We start from the raw sequence: 18035 nt of genomic DNA on the forward strand, positions 1-18035 counted from the left end.
CAACAAGACTTCATGCTAAAAACTCTCAATAAATTAGGTATTGATGGGACGTATCTCAAAATAATAAGAGCTATCCATGACAAGCCCACAGCCAATATCATACTGAATGGGCAAAAACTGGAAGCATTCCCTTGGAAAATTGGCACCAGACAGGGATGCCCTCTCTCACCACTCCTATTCAACATAGTGCTGGAAGTTCTGGCCAGGGCAATCAGGCAGGAGAAGGAAATAAAGGGTATTCAATTAGGAAAATGGGAAGTCAAATTGTCCCTGTTTGCAGATGACATGATTGTATATCTAGAAAACCCCATTGTCTCAGCCCAAAATCTCCTTAAGCTGACAAGCAACTTCAGCAAAGTCTCAGGATACAAAATCAATGTACAAAAATCACAAGCATTTTTATACACCAATAACAGACAAACAGAGAGCCAAATCATGAGTGAACTCCCATTCACAATTGCTTCCAAGAGAATAAAATACCTAGGAATTCAACTTACAAGGGATGTGAAGGACCTATTCGAGGAGAACTACAAACCACTGCTCAATGAAATCAAAGAGGATACAAACAAATGGAAGAACATTCCATGCTCATGGGTAGGAAGAATCAATATTGTGAAAATGGCCATACTGCCCAAGGTAATTTATAGATTCAATGCCATCCCCAGCAAGCTACCAATGACTTTCTTCACAGAATTGGAAAAAACTACTTTAAAGTTCATATGGAACCAAAAAAGAGCCCACATCACCAAGTCAATCCTAAGCCAAAAGAACAAAGCTGGAAGCATCACGCTACCTGACTTCAAACTATACTACAAGGCTACAGTAACCAAAACAGCATGGTACTGGTACCAAAACAGAGATATAGATCAATGGAACAGAACAGAGCCCTCAGAAATAATGCCACATATCTACAACCATCTGATCTTTGACAAACCTGACAAAAACAAGCAATAGGGAAAGGATTCCCTATTTAATAAATGGTGCTGGGAAAACTGGCTAGCCATATGTAGAAAGCTGAAACAGGATCCCCTCCTCACATCTTATACAAAAATTAATTCAAGGTGGATTAAAGACTTACATGTTGGACCTAAAACCATAAAAACCCTAGAAGAAAACCTAAGCAATACCATTCAGGACATAGGCATGGGCAAGGACTTCATGTCTAAAACACTAAAAGCAATGGCAACAAAAGCCAGAATTGACAAATTGGATCTAATTAAACTAAAGAGCTTCTGGGCCGGGTGTGGTGGCTCACGCTTGTAATCCCAGCACTTTGGGAGGCCGAGGCGGGCGGATCACGAGGTCAGGAGATGGAGACCGTCCTGGCTAACAAGGTGAAACCCCGTCTCTACTAAAAATACAAAAAAATTAGCCAGGCGTGGTGGCGGGCGCCTGTAGTCCCAGCTACTCGGAGAGGCTGAGGCAGGAGAATGGTGTGAACCCAGGAGGCGGAGCATGCAGTGAGCCGAGATTGCGCCACTGCACTCCAGCCTGGGTGACAGAGCGAGACTCTGTCTCAAAAAAAAAAAAAAAAAAAAAAAAGAGCTTCTGCACAGCAAAAGAAACTACCATCATAGTGAACAGGAACTTACAAAATGGGAGAAAATTTTTGCAACCTACTCATCTGACAAAGGGCTAATATCCAGAATCTACAATGAACTCAAACAAATTTACAAGAAAAAAACAAACAACCCCATCAAAAAGTGGGTCAAGGAAATGAACAGACACTTCTCAAAAGAAGACATTTATGCAGCAGCAGACACATGAAAAAATGCTCATCATCACTGGCCATCAGAGAAATGCAAATCAAAACCACAATGAGATACCATCTCACACCAGTTAGAATGGCAATCATTAAAAAGTCAGGAAACAACAGGTGCTGGAGAGGATGTGGAGAAACAGGAACACTTTTACACTGTTGGTGGGACTGTAAACTAGTTCAACCATTGTGGAAGTCAGTGTGGTGATTCCTCAGGGATCTAGAACTAGAAATACCATTTGACCCAGCCATCCCATTACTGGGTATATACCCAAAGGATTATAAATCATGCTGCTATAAAGACACATGCACACATATGTTTATTGGGGTACTATTCACAATAGCAAAGACTTGGAACCAACCCAAATGTCCAACAAGGATAGACTGGATTAAGAAAATGTGGCACATATACACCATGGAATACTATGCAGCCATAAAAAATGATGAGTTCATGTCCTTTGTAAGGACATTGTTGAAACTGGAAACCATCATTCTCAGCAAACTATCTCAAGGACAAAAAACCAAACACCGCATGTTCTCACTCATAGGTAGAAATTGAACAGTGAGAGCACATGGACACAGGAAGGGGAACATCACACTCCAGGGACTGTTGTGGGGTGGGGGGAGTGGGGAGGGACAGCATTAGGAGATTTACCTAATGCTAAATAACGAGTTAATGGGTGCAGCACACAAACATGGCACAGGTATACATATGTAACAAACCTGCACATTGTGCACATGTACCCTAAAACTTAAAGTATAATAATAAAATTTTTAAAAAAAGAAAAAAATCAGAGAACCATCTATACAATATGAGTTATAGAGCTGAAAGGTGAGACTGCTCTCTCACCTTCTCTGTCTTCCCACTTTACTGGCTTGACTCAGTGCCTGAAATTTGTACCCTGGAAAACACCCTTACTGGTTCTTTGGCATTAAAACAGGGTCTTTAGCTTCCTCACTCTGCTGTGCACATCCTCTCATGGCACCTGTAGGACCAAGCAGCAGAAAGGATGGGGAGAGAAAAAAGCAATATGAATTCATTCCAAGCTCTGGGACCATTGATCTTCTGGCCAGCTTTCCCCTCTCTTGGAGGTTTAGGCATCTGCCTGGTTGCTTCCACTTTCACTATCACCACTGCCATTTGGGGATGGGGTGGTGGTGGCTTGGGCTTAGGCAGAGACAATAGAAACACAAAAAGCAAAACAAAAGCAAGAGATTTTCCCTTTCCCTCTCTGACCCTTGGATCGTCTTTCCTCTGCTCACAACTGAAGGAGAGGGCTTTTCTGGAACTTTTTCTGTCCACATCTGATACATATATCAGGGTGTCAATTTGTCTTTGAATTCAACCTGGCAAATACCAGAGCAAGGACATATGAAAACACTGCTGGTTTGGTGGTATTTGGATCTCTAATCCTTTCCCCTAATCTATCTGCCGGCATTAACTCTTCATCATCTTTGTCATACATGTATTCCACCTGGGTTTATAGTTGTGGTTAGTGGAGACAGGGTGGAGGATGTTCATTTCATCTTTCCTGGTACTAGAACTAGTAAAAAAGACAAAAATTCTAATCTCACTCAAGGACCTAAGTTTCAAATATATAGTAGCAAGGAGATGGAGGACACAGAAAATTTGGAGAACAGGGCTAATCATAGAGTCAGAAGTTTGCTTTATTCTCCAGAAGAGTAATAGCTAGATGAACTTGTCATGAGAATGATATAGCCATGTCACTTGAAATCTCTAGTGTTTTACACATTTATACATGATTATATATCTCAGACAAAGTCTACAGTTTAGAAAAGATGCATTCTGGCTAAGGCTAATCAGGGAGGAGTCATAATGTACTTAAAACACACAGACAAACCAAAACAAAGAAAAGAAAATGCTCTCATTCTAGGCTAAGTACAATACGTAGGGACAGTTGGTTCTTCACATCCACATCCACAGATTCGATAAACCATGTATAAAAATATTCAGAAAGAAATAACATAACCACAAAAAAATAATACAAATATGAAACCAATGTGGTATAATATTTACATAATGTTTATATTATTTTATATATTATAAGTCATCTACAGATGATTTAAAGTATAAAGGGGGATGTGCATAGCTTACATGCAAATACTATGCCATTTTATATCAGGGACTTGAGCATCAGTGAATTTTGGTATCTGCAGAGATCCTGGAACCAATCCCACACAGTTACTGAGAGACAATTTTATGTCTTTTCTAGAGTAGAAAGATCTGTTACCTCCTGGACAGAATACAAAAGTATATTTTTATCCTAACATTTAATCTTACTCAGACACATTGAAGATTGGGAGTAGGGGATGGATGGATTCTGTGTCTAATTTATCTCTGTCATTTTCATTTATATTGAACTGCTAGGGTTTCGTCCTGTCTGTCTAAATCTCAGCCTACAGCCTTTTTGTCATACTAATAAGGACTATGGGTTCTATTTTCCACGAAAAAATTTTGTTTGTAGGTTTATATTTTAAAGGACTACCTTCTAAATAGAAAATTAATAGCTGGAGACTACAGGCCTATGATTTCAAAAATGCTAGCTATGATCCTGGCCTTTCAAATAGAAATGTTTTTAGTGACAAATAGCATAAAGCCCAACCAACACTGGCTTAAACTTCTGAATTTATCTATGTCACAAGTAAGAAGCCTGGGGCTCAGTATAATATTTCGCAGTATGAAAAAAGCATAAATTACCAATGTAAAATTTTATTTCCCCTGTTAATGTATACTGTTTTGTTTCTAGTTAGGTTGTTCTACTAAAAACACATACGTTCATTGCAGCATTATTCACAATAGCAAAGACATGGAATCAACCTAAATGCCCATCAGTGATACACTGAATAAAGAAAATGTGGTATATAAACACCATGGAATACTATGCAGCAATAAAAAAGAATGAGATAATGTCCTTTGCAGTGACATAGATGGAGCTGGAGGCCATTACCCTTAGCAAACTAAAGCAGGAACAGAAAACAAAATTTTGCATGTTCTCACTTGTAAGTGGGAGCTACATGATGACAGATGGACATGGACACATGGAGGGGAACAACAGACATTGGGTCCTAATGGAGGGTGGAGGGTGGGAGGAATGAGAGGATCAGGAAAAATAACTAGTAGGGTGCTAGGCTGAATACTTGGGTGATGAAATAATCTGTACAACAAACCCCCATGACACAAGCTTCCCTAAAGAGCAAACCTGCACGTGTACCTCTGAACTTAAGTTTTAAAAAATGTGAAAACATGGTCAATATCAGAGCAAAAGCATCTTTATATCAGTATCTCTACTAGTGCTTTCATTTCCAAGGATAGTTTCCTGGAGGTGAAGTTAGTAGATCACAGAATGCATGCATTTTACATTTCAATGCTTTCCGGTTTCCAAAAGGTTCTGTCAGTCCAAAGTCTCAACCAGTCTTTCCTCGCATTCTTACCATCATTGGATGTTATTGATATTTTGAATTCATAATGGTATATTAGGCAAATAATGGTGTATCTTTTTAATTATTGTTTCATTTCTCAGGTAATTCTGATGTTGATCTTTTTAAATGTTTACTGGAAATGTATTTCTCTTTTGTAAATTGTCCATTTTTTATTGATTTTATTTGTATTTCTTATCAATATGAAGGATTATAACCATTTGACTTTCATGTAAATTGCAAATATTTTTCTCCCTATCTATTGTTCATCCATTAAATTAGTCTATGGGTTCTGGAAAACTCATATTCATCTCCAGGACAGCTCAAATATCACTTTTTCTGTCAAGGTTTTCCTGGAAGAACTAAATATCCTATTTTCCACAATATACCCATAATAGTTGGTGTATATCTCTGTGTGCTGAATTATAACTACAACATTTTTCTGTCTATCAAGAAACTATGTCAGAACGCAAGTCAAACAGTCTAACATTATGATAGTCATATCTTTGAATCTGTCCTCATTCTTCATAAAGTAAATCTCTCATAAATTCAGAATTTTCTTTTTACTTATCATTAGGATTATCACCCCATATTTCATATTAGAGAAACTCAGTTCCACTTAGCCACTGTCTTCCCATAAAAACTGTTGTTTTCTTCTGCCTGTGCCTTTTCATTTATGAGCACTGCCTTCAAAATCCCTATAGGGTGCTCCTTCTGCATTTGCACTCTGTTCCAGTTGTGACTGTGTAACACACCACCCCAAATTCTAGTAGCCTGAAACAGCAACCATTTACTTTGTTCATGATTCTCAATTTGGGCAGGACTCAGTGGAAAAGGCCTGTCTCTGCCCCATTCAAGTCAGCTGGGAAGCTCAATTGGGGCTGGAGAATCTACTTCCAAGGTGGCTCACTCACATGACTGGAAGTTGATTGACTGTTGGATTTCAGCCAAAGCTGTTACCTTGGAGCCTCAGTTCTCCTAGACATGGGCTTCTCTACAGTGCTGTTTGACTTCCTCACAAGGTGGATGGGTTCCCAGAGTTACAATTCCAAGTTTCAGGAAGTAAAAGCAGCCAGTCTCTTGAGGCCTGGGCCCAGAATATGGCACAGCATCATCATATCACTCTAAACAGTCACAGAGTCTCCAATTTTGATGGAAGGGACATAGATTCCACTTCTCAGGAGACATTTCAAAGAATTAATAGCCATCTTTCATCTACCATAATATTTCTGAGTACTAGGTCTTTCCAAAGTTGCCAAAAGAGTTGACAGTATTCACTATAACCAAGCCAGGTTCTGTTCCTTGCAGAAATACGGAGGACACCTCTCTTTTTTGCCCACTCTGTATCATTTGGTGTCCCAGCAACAAAGGAGTATGGCGTGTGCCTCATCTTTTTCATAGGCTCATCAGCCTCTGCTAAGAAGTCCAACCTTGATTCCTGGGCCAGGACAAGGCCGAGGTCAGGAGTGTCTTTTCTAACTTTTCTTAATCTTCAGTCTCTGCCTACAAAATTCTCTCCTTCTAGGATTCTTGCCCCTTTGGTAAATCAACTCCCATCAACACTTCATTAGTTATGGTCATACTCTAAACTCCTGCTCAACCTGAACTGGTAACAAATTATTTGTGATATCCAGAATATTATGTGCCCTAACTCCATGTTGAAGAAGCCTATTTTAATGGACACCCTAGTCTGTCTTAAATCAACATGTCTCACATCCACTTGTGAAAACTATGTTTTACAGAATCGGCCAAGGCACTTTTCAAATGTAAAGAATGCTATTTACACTTAAGCCCCTTGGACCACTGCACTGCTCCCTTCTAGTCACTGGAAATGAACCAGGGAAAAAAACACTGTATAAACAAGTACGGTGCCAAGCGAGGTAGAGAAAGTCACCAGGAAGTTGTGCTGCCTCATAGTTATGAGAACACTATTTTCATTTTTTAGTGGAAAAAGTTCTCCGTTTTCAAAACCCTAAAAGAGAAATTAAAGCACTGACTAATTCCCACTAGGCCACAATTCCGGCATTGTTCCCATGTTGTTCCAGTCACCTTCTTCAAAATGTTCCATGAAAAATAAGGCCGGAACTTTACATGCATAGAAAATGAGAACACCATCTATTTCAAACACAGATCAATACGTGTTTGAATTTGGAAGGTGCCAATTGATCTCACTCCTTTTCCCTTCAAGATTCTGAATCAACTGAGAAATAGAAATCAGGGTGAGGGAAGGATAAGAATATGTGCTGTTATTACTAGTAAAGCTGGACTGGAGGATGGGGTTGAGTTGCATTTCTGCATTTTCTGCCTATAACCTATCCCACAGAACCTCCCTGTGGAGAGAGGTGGATCTGAGGCACAGATACATAACTGGCTGCCCTAGATGGGACTGTGGCCTGTGTTTGCCAGGTGGGGACATCTGGCCAGGTGAGCAGAAGCAGAGAGAGAAGAGAAACTGCAGCCCATAGTTAAGTGGATCTGTGGAAAGAGCCCTTGAGGCTTCCCCAGTCTCACCAATCAGGTGACACAGGCCTCCCTATTTGTGTAGGAAAGAGAAAGTGAGGAGATATAAGTGGAAATATCTTCCCCAACACTTCTGAGAGAGTAAATTCTTGAAGGTATGGGTCAACAGGAGCACAGCGAAAGAGATAGAGTGGCTCCTATATAAAGTAAGCATTTAGAGTAAAACACTGCCATGACACAGATAATGTAAAACAGGTTAGTCCTCTCTAACACTGTCTGAAAGTGTTTCATCACATTCACAACACACATGCTATGAAATTTCCTCTAATATGTAAATGTAAATAATTCGAGTCACACAGCTTTGGAATACATTCTTAAAGAATATCATCAAGAAAATGAGAAGCAACCTACAGAATGGCAGAAGATATTTGTAAATCATGTATCTGATAAGGCATTAATATCTAAAATATAAAAAGAACTTCTACAACTCAACAACAAAAAATCCAAACAACTTGCTTTAAAAGTGGACAAAGGATTTGAATAGATATTTCACGAAAAAAGATATACGTTGGCCAATAAGCACATGAAGAGATGCTCAACATCATCCACTTTAGGGAAACACAAATTAAAACCACAATGACATATCACACCTAATAGGATGGCTACGACTTTTTAAAAAAGAAACAAAAAACAACAACTTATGGACAACATGTGGACCAATCGGAACACATATAATGTTGGTGGGAACAAAAGTTGATGCAGTTGCCGTGGAAAATATTTTGATGTTTCCTCAAAACACTAAAAACAGAAATTTTTAGCACAGGACCCAGCAATTTCACTCCTACATATATATTCAAAAGAATTGAAAACAGATACTCAAACAGATACTCGTACACCAATGTTCATTGTAGCAGCATTCATAAGGGCCAAAAAGTGGAAACAATTTAAATGTCTATTGACAGATGAATGAATAAACAAAATGTAGCATGTCTTTACAATGGATTATTATTCATTATTCAAAAAGGTATGAAGGTCTGATACATGCTGCAAAATGGGTGAACCTTGAAAACATCATATGCTAAGTGAAATAAGTCAGGCACAAAACGACAAATATTATGTGATTCCATTTATATGGCGTACCTAGAATAGACAAATTCATAGAGACAGAAAGTGGATTAGAGCTTACCAGTGAAAGTAATAATTAGAGTTATTTTTTTACTGGGTACTGAGTTTCTGTTTGGGGTGATGAGAAAGTTTTGGAAATAGATAGTGGTGATGGTTGCACAACATTGTGAATATAATTAATGCCACTGAATTGTACACATAAAACGAATGAAATGGCAAATTATATGTTATATATATTTTACCATAATAAAAATATTTTCTAAATGCATTCTTAGTAAATATTTCAGATGAACACCAGAAAAGCTCACTATCTCTTATTTAAGGTAAGTTTTTATAAGACTTTTAGTTTTACTACTAATATATTCTATTTATAGTATATTCATTTCTAGCTCAGAAAATAGAAATAGGGCAAAAATAAGCATTCCCTGAGTTGGAGATTTAGTCAAAACAGGAAACCAGTAAATTTATGAGAGTCAAATTAGAGGTGAAATTTTCCAGTGTTTTACCACTCTAAAGGGTCATTCTTCACTGAATGCCAACTGCAAATACAGTAGCCAGTGCCCAGGAGGTTTTCTTGACTCTTACAGTCATAATTACCCTAGACAATAGCAATGTCATGGAAAGTGAGATGTTAAGAAGAACATTCTTGACAACTTCCAATTTCCAACTTTTTTTCTTCCTTTAACACTCTGTACCTCACCTGAGGATATAATGTCAATAGTAGCCACAGGCAGATCTTCTTTACCTGGCTTAAATCTACCTTTTCTGGAATCCTTCTTTTTCATTATAAATGATTTGAATATGGTTTGGAAATCTAGATGCCTTTTGGGAGTTAAAGTTTTTTCCACTTGATTGTATTTTCATCACTGAAAACAGGAAAATATTTTTTCTCTGGACACTCCACTGAGATTAAGTACATTGCAGAAGGGAAAATAAAATCTCTAGGGTACAGATATTACCAACATTAGAGGCACTTATAAAAATTCTGAGTTTTCAGAATTTTTTTCTTTAGTCTAAATTACTAGGGTTTGAGATAATTTTCAGTGGAAAGCAGAAAATAGCTTTTCTATTAAATTAAACATTTAATATATCAAATTACTCTGATGCACTCATTAACATAATAATTATGCCACTTTTTCTTTGAAAAGCAGCATGTACTTTCATATATTATTGTATTTCTTCCCCAAATTTTCTTTTTAGGTGTGTGAAGGTAACTGTTATTATTATTCTAATTTCTCAAATAAAGACCCTGAGACCTGAGAGACTAAGTGTTGTGCCCAAATCAGAGTTGACTCAGCACCGAATCCTACACCCTTCCAATGCCATTTTCACCACATTCTTTATGATTAGAACAAATTGCAAGACCCTGTACATACAAAAAGGACTGGAATAAACATTAAATATTAAGTATTATTGGCTTATTGAACTACTAATGTCCTCATCCTTCAAAAGCTCATATTCAAACCAAATGGGATCCAACAATTTTCTGCTACAGGTTAAGTTTGTGCCTATCTTGACAGCATATTAACTAGTAAATTGGTTGAATTTATGATCTATCCATTTGTGAAATGGAATTTACATCTTCATTATTTTTAAAAGTCTTTTGCCAGCAAATCTGAAATAGACTTTAGACTCCTTGATAATTTTTTCTTTTTTAGACTCATAATATTAGAATTAGGTATATCTAGGTGATAAAACTACTAGTTAAAGTTTGTTAGGGCTGAGTGGCTGGACTGAGAGTGGTGAGTAGTTGGGGGAGAATATGAGAGATGGACCTTAAGAGGTTATGGCTAGAGGTCCAGATGAAGGTAAAAGATCTTTTTGTTCAAGACCTCATTTTCTTAGACCCATGTGCAGGGATAGAGAATGGCACATTATGGTAAGATCCACAATAAATATGAAGCTTTGATCTGTCCTGTTCCCTCATTTTAAAGATAAAAAGCCTGAAGTCCAGAGAACTTAAATGGCTAGTCCACACATAGCCTGAAGGGCATCAAAGAACAAGATTTTTAATTCTAGAACCAGTGCCTTCTAAAGAGGATAGAAGTGGAAATCCCTCTTCTTTTTTTACTTCCAATTTTAATTTTAAGTTTAGGGCTAAATGTGCAGGATGGGCAGGTTTGTTACATAGGTAAATGTGTGCTATGGTGGATTGCTGTACAGATCATCCTATCACCCAAGTATTAAGCCCAGTATCCATTAGCTATTCTTCCTGATGCTCTCCCTCCTCCCACTTCCCACCCTCTGACAGGCACCAGTGTATGTTTTTCCCCCACCTGTGTCCATGTGGGTCTCATCATTCAGCTCCCCCTTATAAGTGAGAACACATGGTATTTGGTTTTCTGTTTCTGAGTTAGTTTGCTAAGGACAATGGCCTCCAGCTCCATCTATGTCCCTGCAAAAGACATGATCTCATTCCTGTTTATGGCTACATCATATTCCATGGTATATATGTGCCACATTTTCTTTATCCAGTCTATCATTGGTGGGGATTTTGGTTGATTCCATGTCTTTGCTATCATGAATAGTACTGCAATGAACATACTCATGCATATAACTTTATAACAGAATGATTTACATTCCTTTGGGTATATACCCAGTAATGGGATTGATGGGTTGAATGGTATTTCTGCCTCTAGGTCTTTGAGGAAATGCCACACTGTCTTCTACAATTCCACAATGATTCAACTAATTTACACTCCTACTAGCATGGTAAAAGCATTTCTTTTCTCCAAAACCTCACCAACTTCTGCTGTTGTTTTTTTGTTTGTTGTTTTTTTTTTTTTTTTTTTTTTTGAGACAGAGTCTCCCTCTGTCACCCAGGCTGGAGTGCAGTGGTGTGATCTCAGCTCACTGCAAGCTCCACCTCCTGGGTTCACACCATTCTCCTGCCTCAGCCTCCCATGTAGCTGAGACTACAGGCACCCACCACCATGCCCGGCTAATTTTTTGTATTTTTAATAGAGACAGGTTTCACCGTGTTAGCCAGGATGGTCTTGATCTCCTGACCTCATGATCCACCCACCTTGGCCTCCCAAAGTGCTGGGATTACAGGCATGAGCCACCACACCTGGCCGCATCTGCTTTTTTTGACATTTTAATAATAGTCATTCTGACTGGTGTGAGATGGTATCTCATTGTGGTTTTGATTTACATTTCTCTAATGATCAGTGATTTTGAGCTTTTTTTTAATGTTTGTTGGCTGCATGTATGTCTTCTTTTGAAAAGTGTCTGTTCATGTCCTTTGCCTATTATTTAATCAGGTTGGTTGTTGGTTTTTTTTTTTTTTTTTTTTGCCAAATAACCAGCTAGCATCATGATGACAAGATTAAATCCACATATAACAATACTAACCTTAAATGTAAATGGAAATGCCCCAGTTAAAAGACACAGAATGGCAAGTGGGATAAAGAAACAAGACCCATTGGTATGATGTCTTCAAGAGATCATCTCACATGCAAAGACTCACATAGGCTCAAAATACAGGGATGGAGGAAAATTTACCAAGCAAATAGAAAACAGAAAAAGCAAGATTTGCATTCCAAGTTCCGACAAAACAGACTATAAACCAACAAAGACTAAAAAAGACAAAGAAGAGCATTGCATAAAGGTAAAAAGTTCAATTCAACAAGAAGAGCTGAATATCATAAATATATATGTACCTAATACAGGAATATCCAGATTCATAAAGCAAGTTCTTAGAGACCTTCAAAGAGACTTAGACACCCACACAATAGTGGGAGACTTTAACACCACACTGAAAATATTAGATCATTGACGGAAAATTTAAAAAGATATTCGGCTCAGATCCAGAGCTGAGTACAGCTCTGGATAAGTGGACCTGATAGTCATATACAGAACTGTCTACCCCAAAACAACAGAACATACATTATTCTCATTGCCACATGGCACTTACTTTAAAATTGATCACATAATGAGAAGCAGAACACTCCTCAGCCAATGCAAAAGAAGTGAAATCATAATAGTCTCTCAGACAATAGCACAATCAAATTAGAAGTTAAGATTAAGAAATTCACTCAAAATCATACAACCAAATGAAAATTGAACAATGTGCCCCAGGATGACTCTTGGGCAAATAATGAAATTAAGAAATTAAGGCAGAAATCAATCAAGAAGTTCTTTTTTTTTTTTTTTTTTTTGACCGAGTCTTGCTGTCACCCAGGCTGAAATGCAATGGTGCGATCTTGGCTTACTGCAACCTCTGCCTCCTGGGTTCAGTAAATTCTCCTGCCTCAGCCTCTCAAGTAGCTGGGATTACAGGTGTGCACCACTACGCCTGGCTAATTTTTGTATTTTTAACAGAGACAAGGCTTCACCATGTTAGCCAGGCTGGTCTCAAACTCCTGACCTCAGGTGATCTGCCCACCTTGGCCTGCCAAAGTGCTGGGATTACAGGCATGAGCCAATGTGCCCAGCCTAAGAAGTTCTTTGAAACTAATGAGAACAAAGACACAATGGACCAGAATCTCTGGGATGCAGCTAAAGCAGTATGAAGAGAGAAATTTATAGCACTAAAATGCTGACATCAAAAAGCTAGAAAAATCTCAAGTTAACAACCTAACATCACAACTAAAAGAAAGAATCAAGAGCAAACAACCCAGTTAAGCTGGCAGAAGACAATAAATAACCAAGATCAGAGCTGAACTGAAAGAGATAGAGACACAAAAAAACCTTCAAAAAAAAAAATCAATGAATCCAAAAAGCTAGTTTTTTGAAAAAAAAAAAAAAAAAAATGTGATAGGCCACTAGCAAGACTAATAAAGAAGAAAAGAGAGAAGCATCAAATAAACACAATTTGAAATGATAAGGGGGATAGTACCATTGACCCAACAGAAATACAACCAACCATCAGAGAATACTATAAACACCTCTATGTACATAAACTAGAAAATCTAGAAAAAAATGAATAAATTCCTGGACACATGCATCCTCCCAAGACTGAACCAGGAAGAAATTGAATCCTTGAATAGGCCAATAATGAGTTCTGAAATTGAGGCAGTAATAAATAGCCTGCCAACCAAAAAAAGCCCAGGGCCAGATGGATTCACAGTTGACTACTATCAGAGGTATAAAGAAGAGCTGGTACCATTCCTACTGAAACTATCCCAAGAATTGAGTAGGAGGGACTCCTCCCTAACTCATCCTGATTCCAAAACCTGGCAGAGATATAACAAAAAAAGAAAACTCCAGGCCTTGATGAACATTGATGCAAAAATCTTCAACAAAATACTAGCAAACCAAATCCAGCAGCACATCAAAAAGCTTATCCACCACAATCAAGTAGGCTTCATTCCCCAGATGCAAATCAATAAACGTGATTCATTACATAAACAGAACTAAAGATGAAAACCACATGATTATCTTAATAGACACACAAAAGGCCTTTGATGAAATTCCACATCCCTTCATGTTAAAAACTCTGAATAAACTAGGTATTGAAGGAACATACCTTAAAATAACAAAAGCCATATATGATAAACCCACAGCCAATATTATACTGAATGGGCAGAAGCTGGAAGCATTCTCCTTGTATACCAGCACAAGACAAGGATGCCTATCAACGTAGTATTGGAAGTTGTGGCCAGGGCAATCAGGTAAGAGAAACAAATGAATAGGAAGTGAGGAAGTAAAACTATCTTTGCAGATGACATGATCCTACATCTAAGGACATAGGAAAAATCCCATTGTCTCAGCCCAAAAGCTTCTGAAGCTAATAAGCTACTTCAGCAAAGTCTCAGGATACAAAAATCAACGTGCAAAAACCGCTAGCATTCCTATACACCAATAACAGGCAAGCTGAGAGCCAAATCACAAATGAGCTCCCATTCACAACTGCCACAAAAAGAATAAAATACCTAGGAATACAACTAACAAGAAAAGTGAAGAACCTCTTTAAGGGGAACTACAAACCACTGCTTGAAGAAATCAGAGATGACAAAAACAAATGGAAAAACATTCCATGCTCATGGATAGGAAGAATCAATATCGTGAAAATGGCCATACTGCCCAAAGAAATTTATAGATTCGATACTATTCCCATTAAACTACCATTGACATTCTTCACAGTATTAGAAAAAACTATTTTAAAATTCATATGAAACCAAAGAAGAACCCGAAGAGCCAAGGCAATCCTGAGCAAAAGAATGATGCTGGAGGCATCGCTCTACCCAACTTCAAACTATACTACCGGAAAACCCTTTTGTAGCTGAGCTACTGGATGGATTTAGGTATGCAAATTTGAGCACAGGGTGGGAGGTAGGAGCTGAATTGCTGCACCTAAGAAGGCATTTCCCTCCTGTAGTCCTGGATGGAGTAGGGATGAAGGGAGAAGTGAGGTAGCCCAAGAGTTCCAAACTGATGTGAGCTCACCCACCACTACCCACAATTTATCAGTGGACTGGGAAATGCTGGCTGGGCATGAATTATTAGTAGGAACTGGGGAAAAGATGTGGTTTCAAGCCCAGGTTAGCTTCAGCAGAAACAATTGGCAGGTGCATACAAAGGAGCTGGGGTCACAAGAGATCATGAGAAAGCAAACTTCTGGGAATGGTCAGAAACTTCAAGTAAGTATTGCATTTCTACAGTTCATGGAATTGGGGATTCACGACAAGTTTACACAGCTTTTTGTGTAGCAGGAAGACCTTGAGTTGTTAGCCAAATCACACTAGTTTGTGACATAATTAGAGCTAAACAATAAGTGTTTTGATTCCTGGTTCATTGCTCTTCCACATCATAATGGGGTTTTTCTACACAGAAAAGACTTACCAATAACTAGGGATTTCTGCCTTGCAAAACAACCTAAATCCCAGAGTAAGGGGCTGTCAAACAGGGGAACAAATTCTGCCTTCTAAGGGCCTTCTTCTTTGTACTAATTCTTTCTTCAACTTCTTGGTTTCATTTACTCAATTACTTTTACCACTGTCCAAGCAGAAAACCACTGTCTATATATCAGATGCAGATCAAATCTTCTTCTAAATCTAGAAAGCAAGTATGAATTTCAGCCTAGATGTACAAAGAAAACAGTAATATTAAAGTACTAAAAATGCAGAGCATCCTAGTCTTTGCAGTTCTCAGAATCCTCATTAAATCTCTTTGAACCTCTTTGATCTTAGTGAAGATATTTCATTTGTCTATGAGGTTATTACTCACAGGGCTGGCTCCCTCAGAGGTTCCTCAGAATGGAACACCATTTAGGGCTTAATGCTGTACCTGTTCCTGTGTTGAAATTCCTTACATTTGTGTTTTGTAAATTAAGTCCAATGGGACAACAGAGCAAGTGCTGAGGGCTTGGCACCTCATCAGACATGTGGTCCTATCTCCTGGATATAGAGTCAGCTGTCCTGTCTGCTCCTCAGCCCCACTCAGTGACTGCTGCCACCTCTTATAGCTGGAGCTGTGGCCAAGGTGAAACTTAAGAAGGGTGGGGTAAAACCCATGTCCTTTGTACTGAGTCATGGGTGAGGCCATGTACCTGTGAGGGTCTGCACTCATCTTACACATGAAGGAGCCAGACATTAAGTAGTGAATAAAAAACACCGTGATGGGTCAAGAAAAAGCTTTTCCCTGCTTCTGAACAAACGGCCCCAAATTTTTATTTGCCCTGGGTCCCACAGATTATGTAGCTGGCTCTGATCTTACCTGGCCTTTATCTGGCAACCTCAAACCAATGTTACTTTTAGATTTCTAACCACATACTCTCAACATATATAAAATAGTATGTCTGGTTTTACTAGAAGTATTATTTGGTTTCAAGAACTCTTAATACTAAGCACAGAATCAGATATTTTCAATAGTCCAACAGGGGGAAAAGTCTTCTAAATTATTTTTACCAGCAGGTATCATTAACAATAGAAATTGTGGATCTGTCTTTGTGACTTGATGGTGTAATGCATGAAATGAAAAAATGATGGAGTTTTTTTTTCCACTGAGGCAGCCAGGAAAAAAAAATTACTCATTTCTCCACAGTGAAAATATTATCATTCCATATTTTCTATCACATTAGGGAAAATTTTTAAAAATCTTGTTACTTCTGTCTGATGCTGTTTGTTCATAAATAACTACTGATTTTTCCATTATCTACCTGGTACCATATTAAAGTGGCCCTATGCCAGTAACAGCAGAGGAATCAAGAAGTATAAGAAATAGTTTTTTATTTCTCTTTAATTTTGTTTCTGCTTCACATCTTAGTATCTTACCTTGAGCTTGGCCAAAAGAAGTTCATGATCATGAAGAAGTTTTTTGGTTTCATCTTGACTGCTGCCAATTTCTAGAAGATTGGGCTGTGATTCAGCCAGTTGAAGTTGTACCCATTTGCCACACTAAAAATAAAAATTAAATAAAATGCACTTTTAGTTCCTCTTGTTCCTTCCTCTTCACCCTTCTCATTTTTAATATATCTTTTAAATTTCCAGTTATATTGTAAACACTTTTTTCTATTTTCTATTTTTTCCCATTCTTTCCATAGAGATGGGGTTTACTTAAATTGAAACATAGCAGATCTAATATAAATCCATGCCCTGCCTTCTATTTTTTATTCTTAGGATAAATTATTCTCTCTTGGCATATTGGATTTGAGTTAAAAATTCCCAAATGAGGAAAACATTCAATGGATTATGTATTACTGAATATTATAAAGTTACAGAATAATTTACACAACTGTATCCTCTCTCACTCACAAAACTGAACTCAATAAAAATAGTGAAATTCCACTTGGGCAGGTAGGATGCAAATTTCACCATAGGGGGAAGTTCTGGTAAATGCAATTTAGGCTGATTAGTGTCTTTAAATTGGCCTTGCTGGTTTAGCTGAAAATAATAAATATCAGATGAAGAAATTGATTTTTATCTTATTTCAAAGGTAAAATATGCTGTTTTCCAACCTTAGTTGTTGAATATTCATTAAAGCATGTAGGAAAATATTAACAAAATTAGATGCCTGTGACAACTGCCATTTGAGCATAGTCAACTTGCTTTCCACACAAGATTTACACTGCTCTAAGACATAATTTGTCATTGCATTTTCTAAGGAATTGCTTTTCTAAGAAGCAACAACTCATTAAGCAAAAGGAACCACTAACAGGCATGTAGATACATGAATTACTAAAGAGAAATTAGAAAAATGTGTTTCTACTTTAGAATATATTCAGTCCCCGAGACAGTTTGGACAGTCACTATGAATCACACACAGGCACTTCTATTCCATTAAGATGGACTTTCTACTCTGAATTGCTTGG

General features: G+C 37.9%; 1 protein-coding gene across 2 annotated transcripts in view; it reads right to left on the bottom strand.

The window, feature by feature from the left end:
• The window catches only part of CCDC141 (coiled-coil domain containing 141), a 238239-nt gene that overhangs the window by 218404 nt on the left and 1800 nt on the right, over positions 1-18035 (bottom strand). For both annotated transcript variants that reach the window (XM_055289881.2, XM_055289880.2), the window contains exon 2: positions 16999-17121. In XM_055289881.2, coding sequence (XP_055145856.1) covers positions 16999-17121 — 123 coding nt within the window. The remainder of the gene's footprint in view (positions 1-16998; positions 17122-18035) is intronic.

Source organism: Symphalangus syndactylus, chromosome 8, assembly GCF_028878055.3.
Source record: "Symphalangus syndactylus isolate Jambi chromosome 8, NHGRI_mSymSyn1-v2.1_pri, whole genome shotgun sequence".
In the NCBI taxonomy this organism is placed as follows: domain Eukaryota; kingdom Metazoa; phylum Chordata; class Mammalia; order Primates; family Hylobatidae; genus Symphalangus; species Symphalangus syndactylus.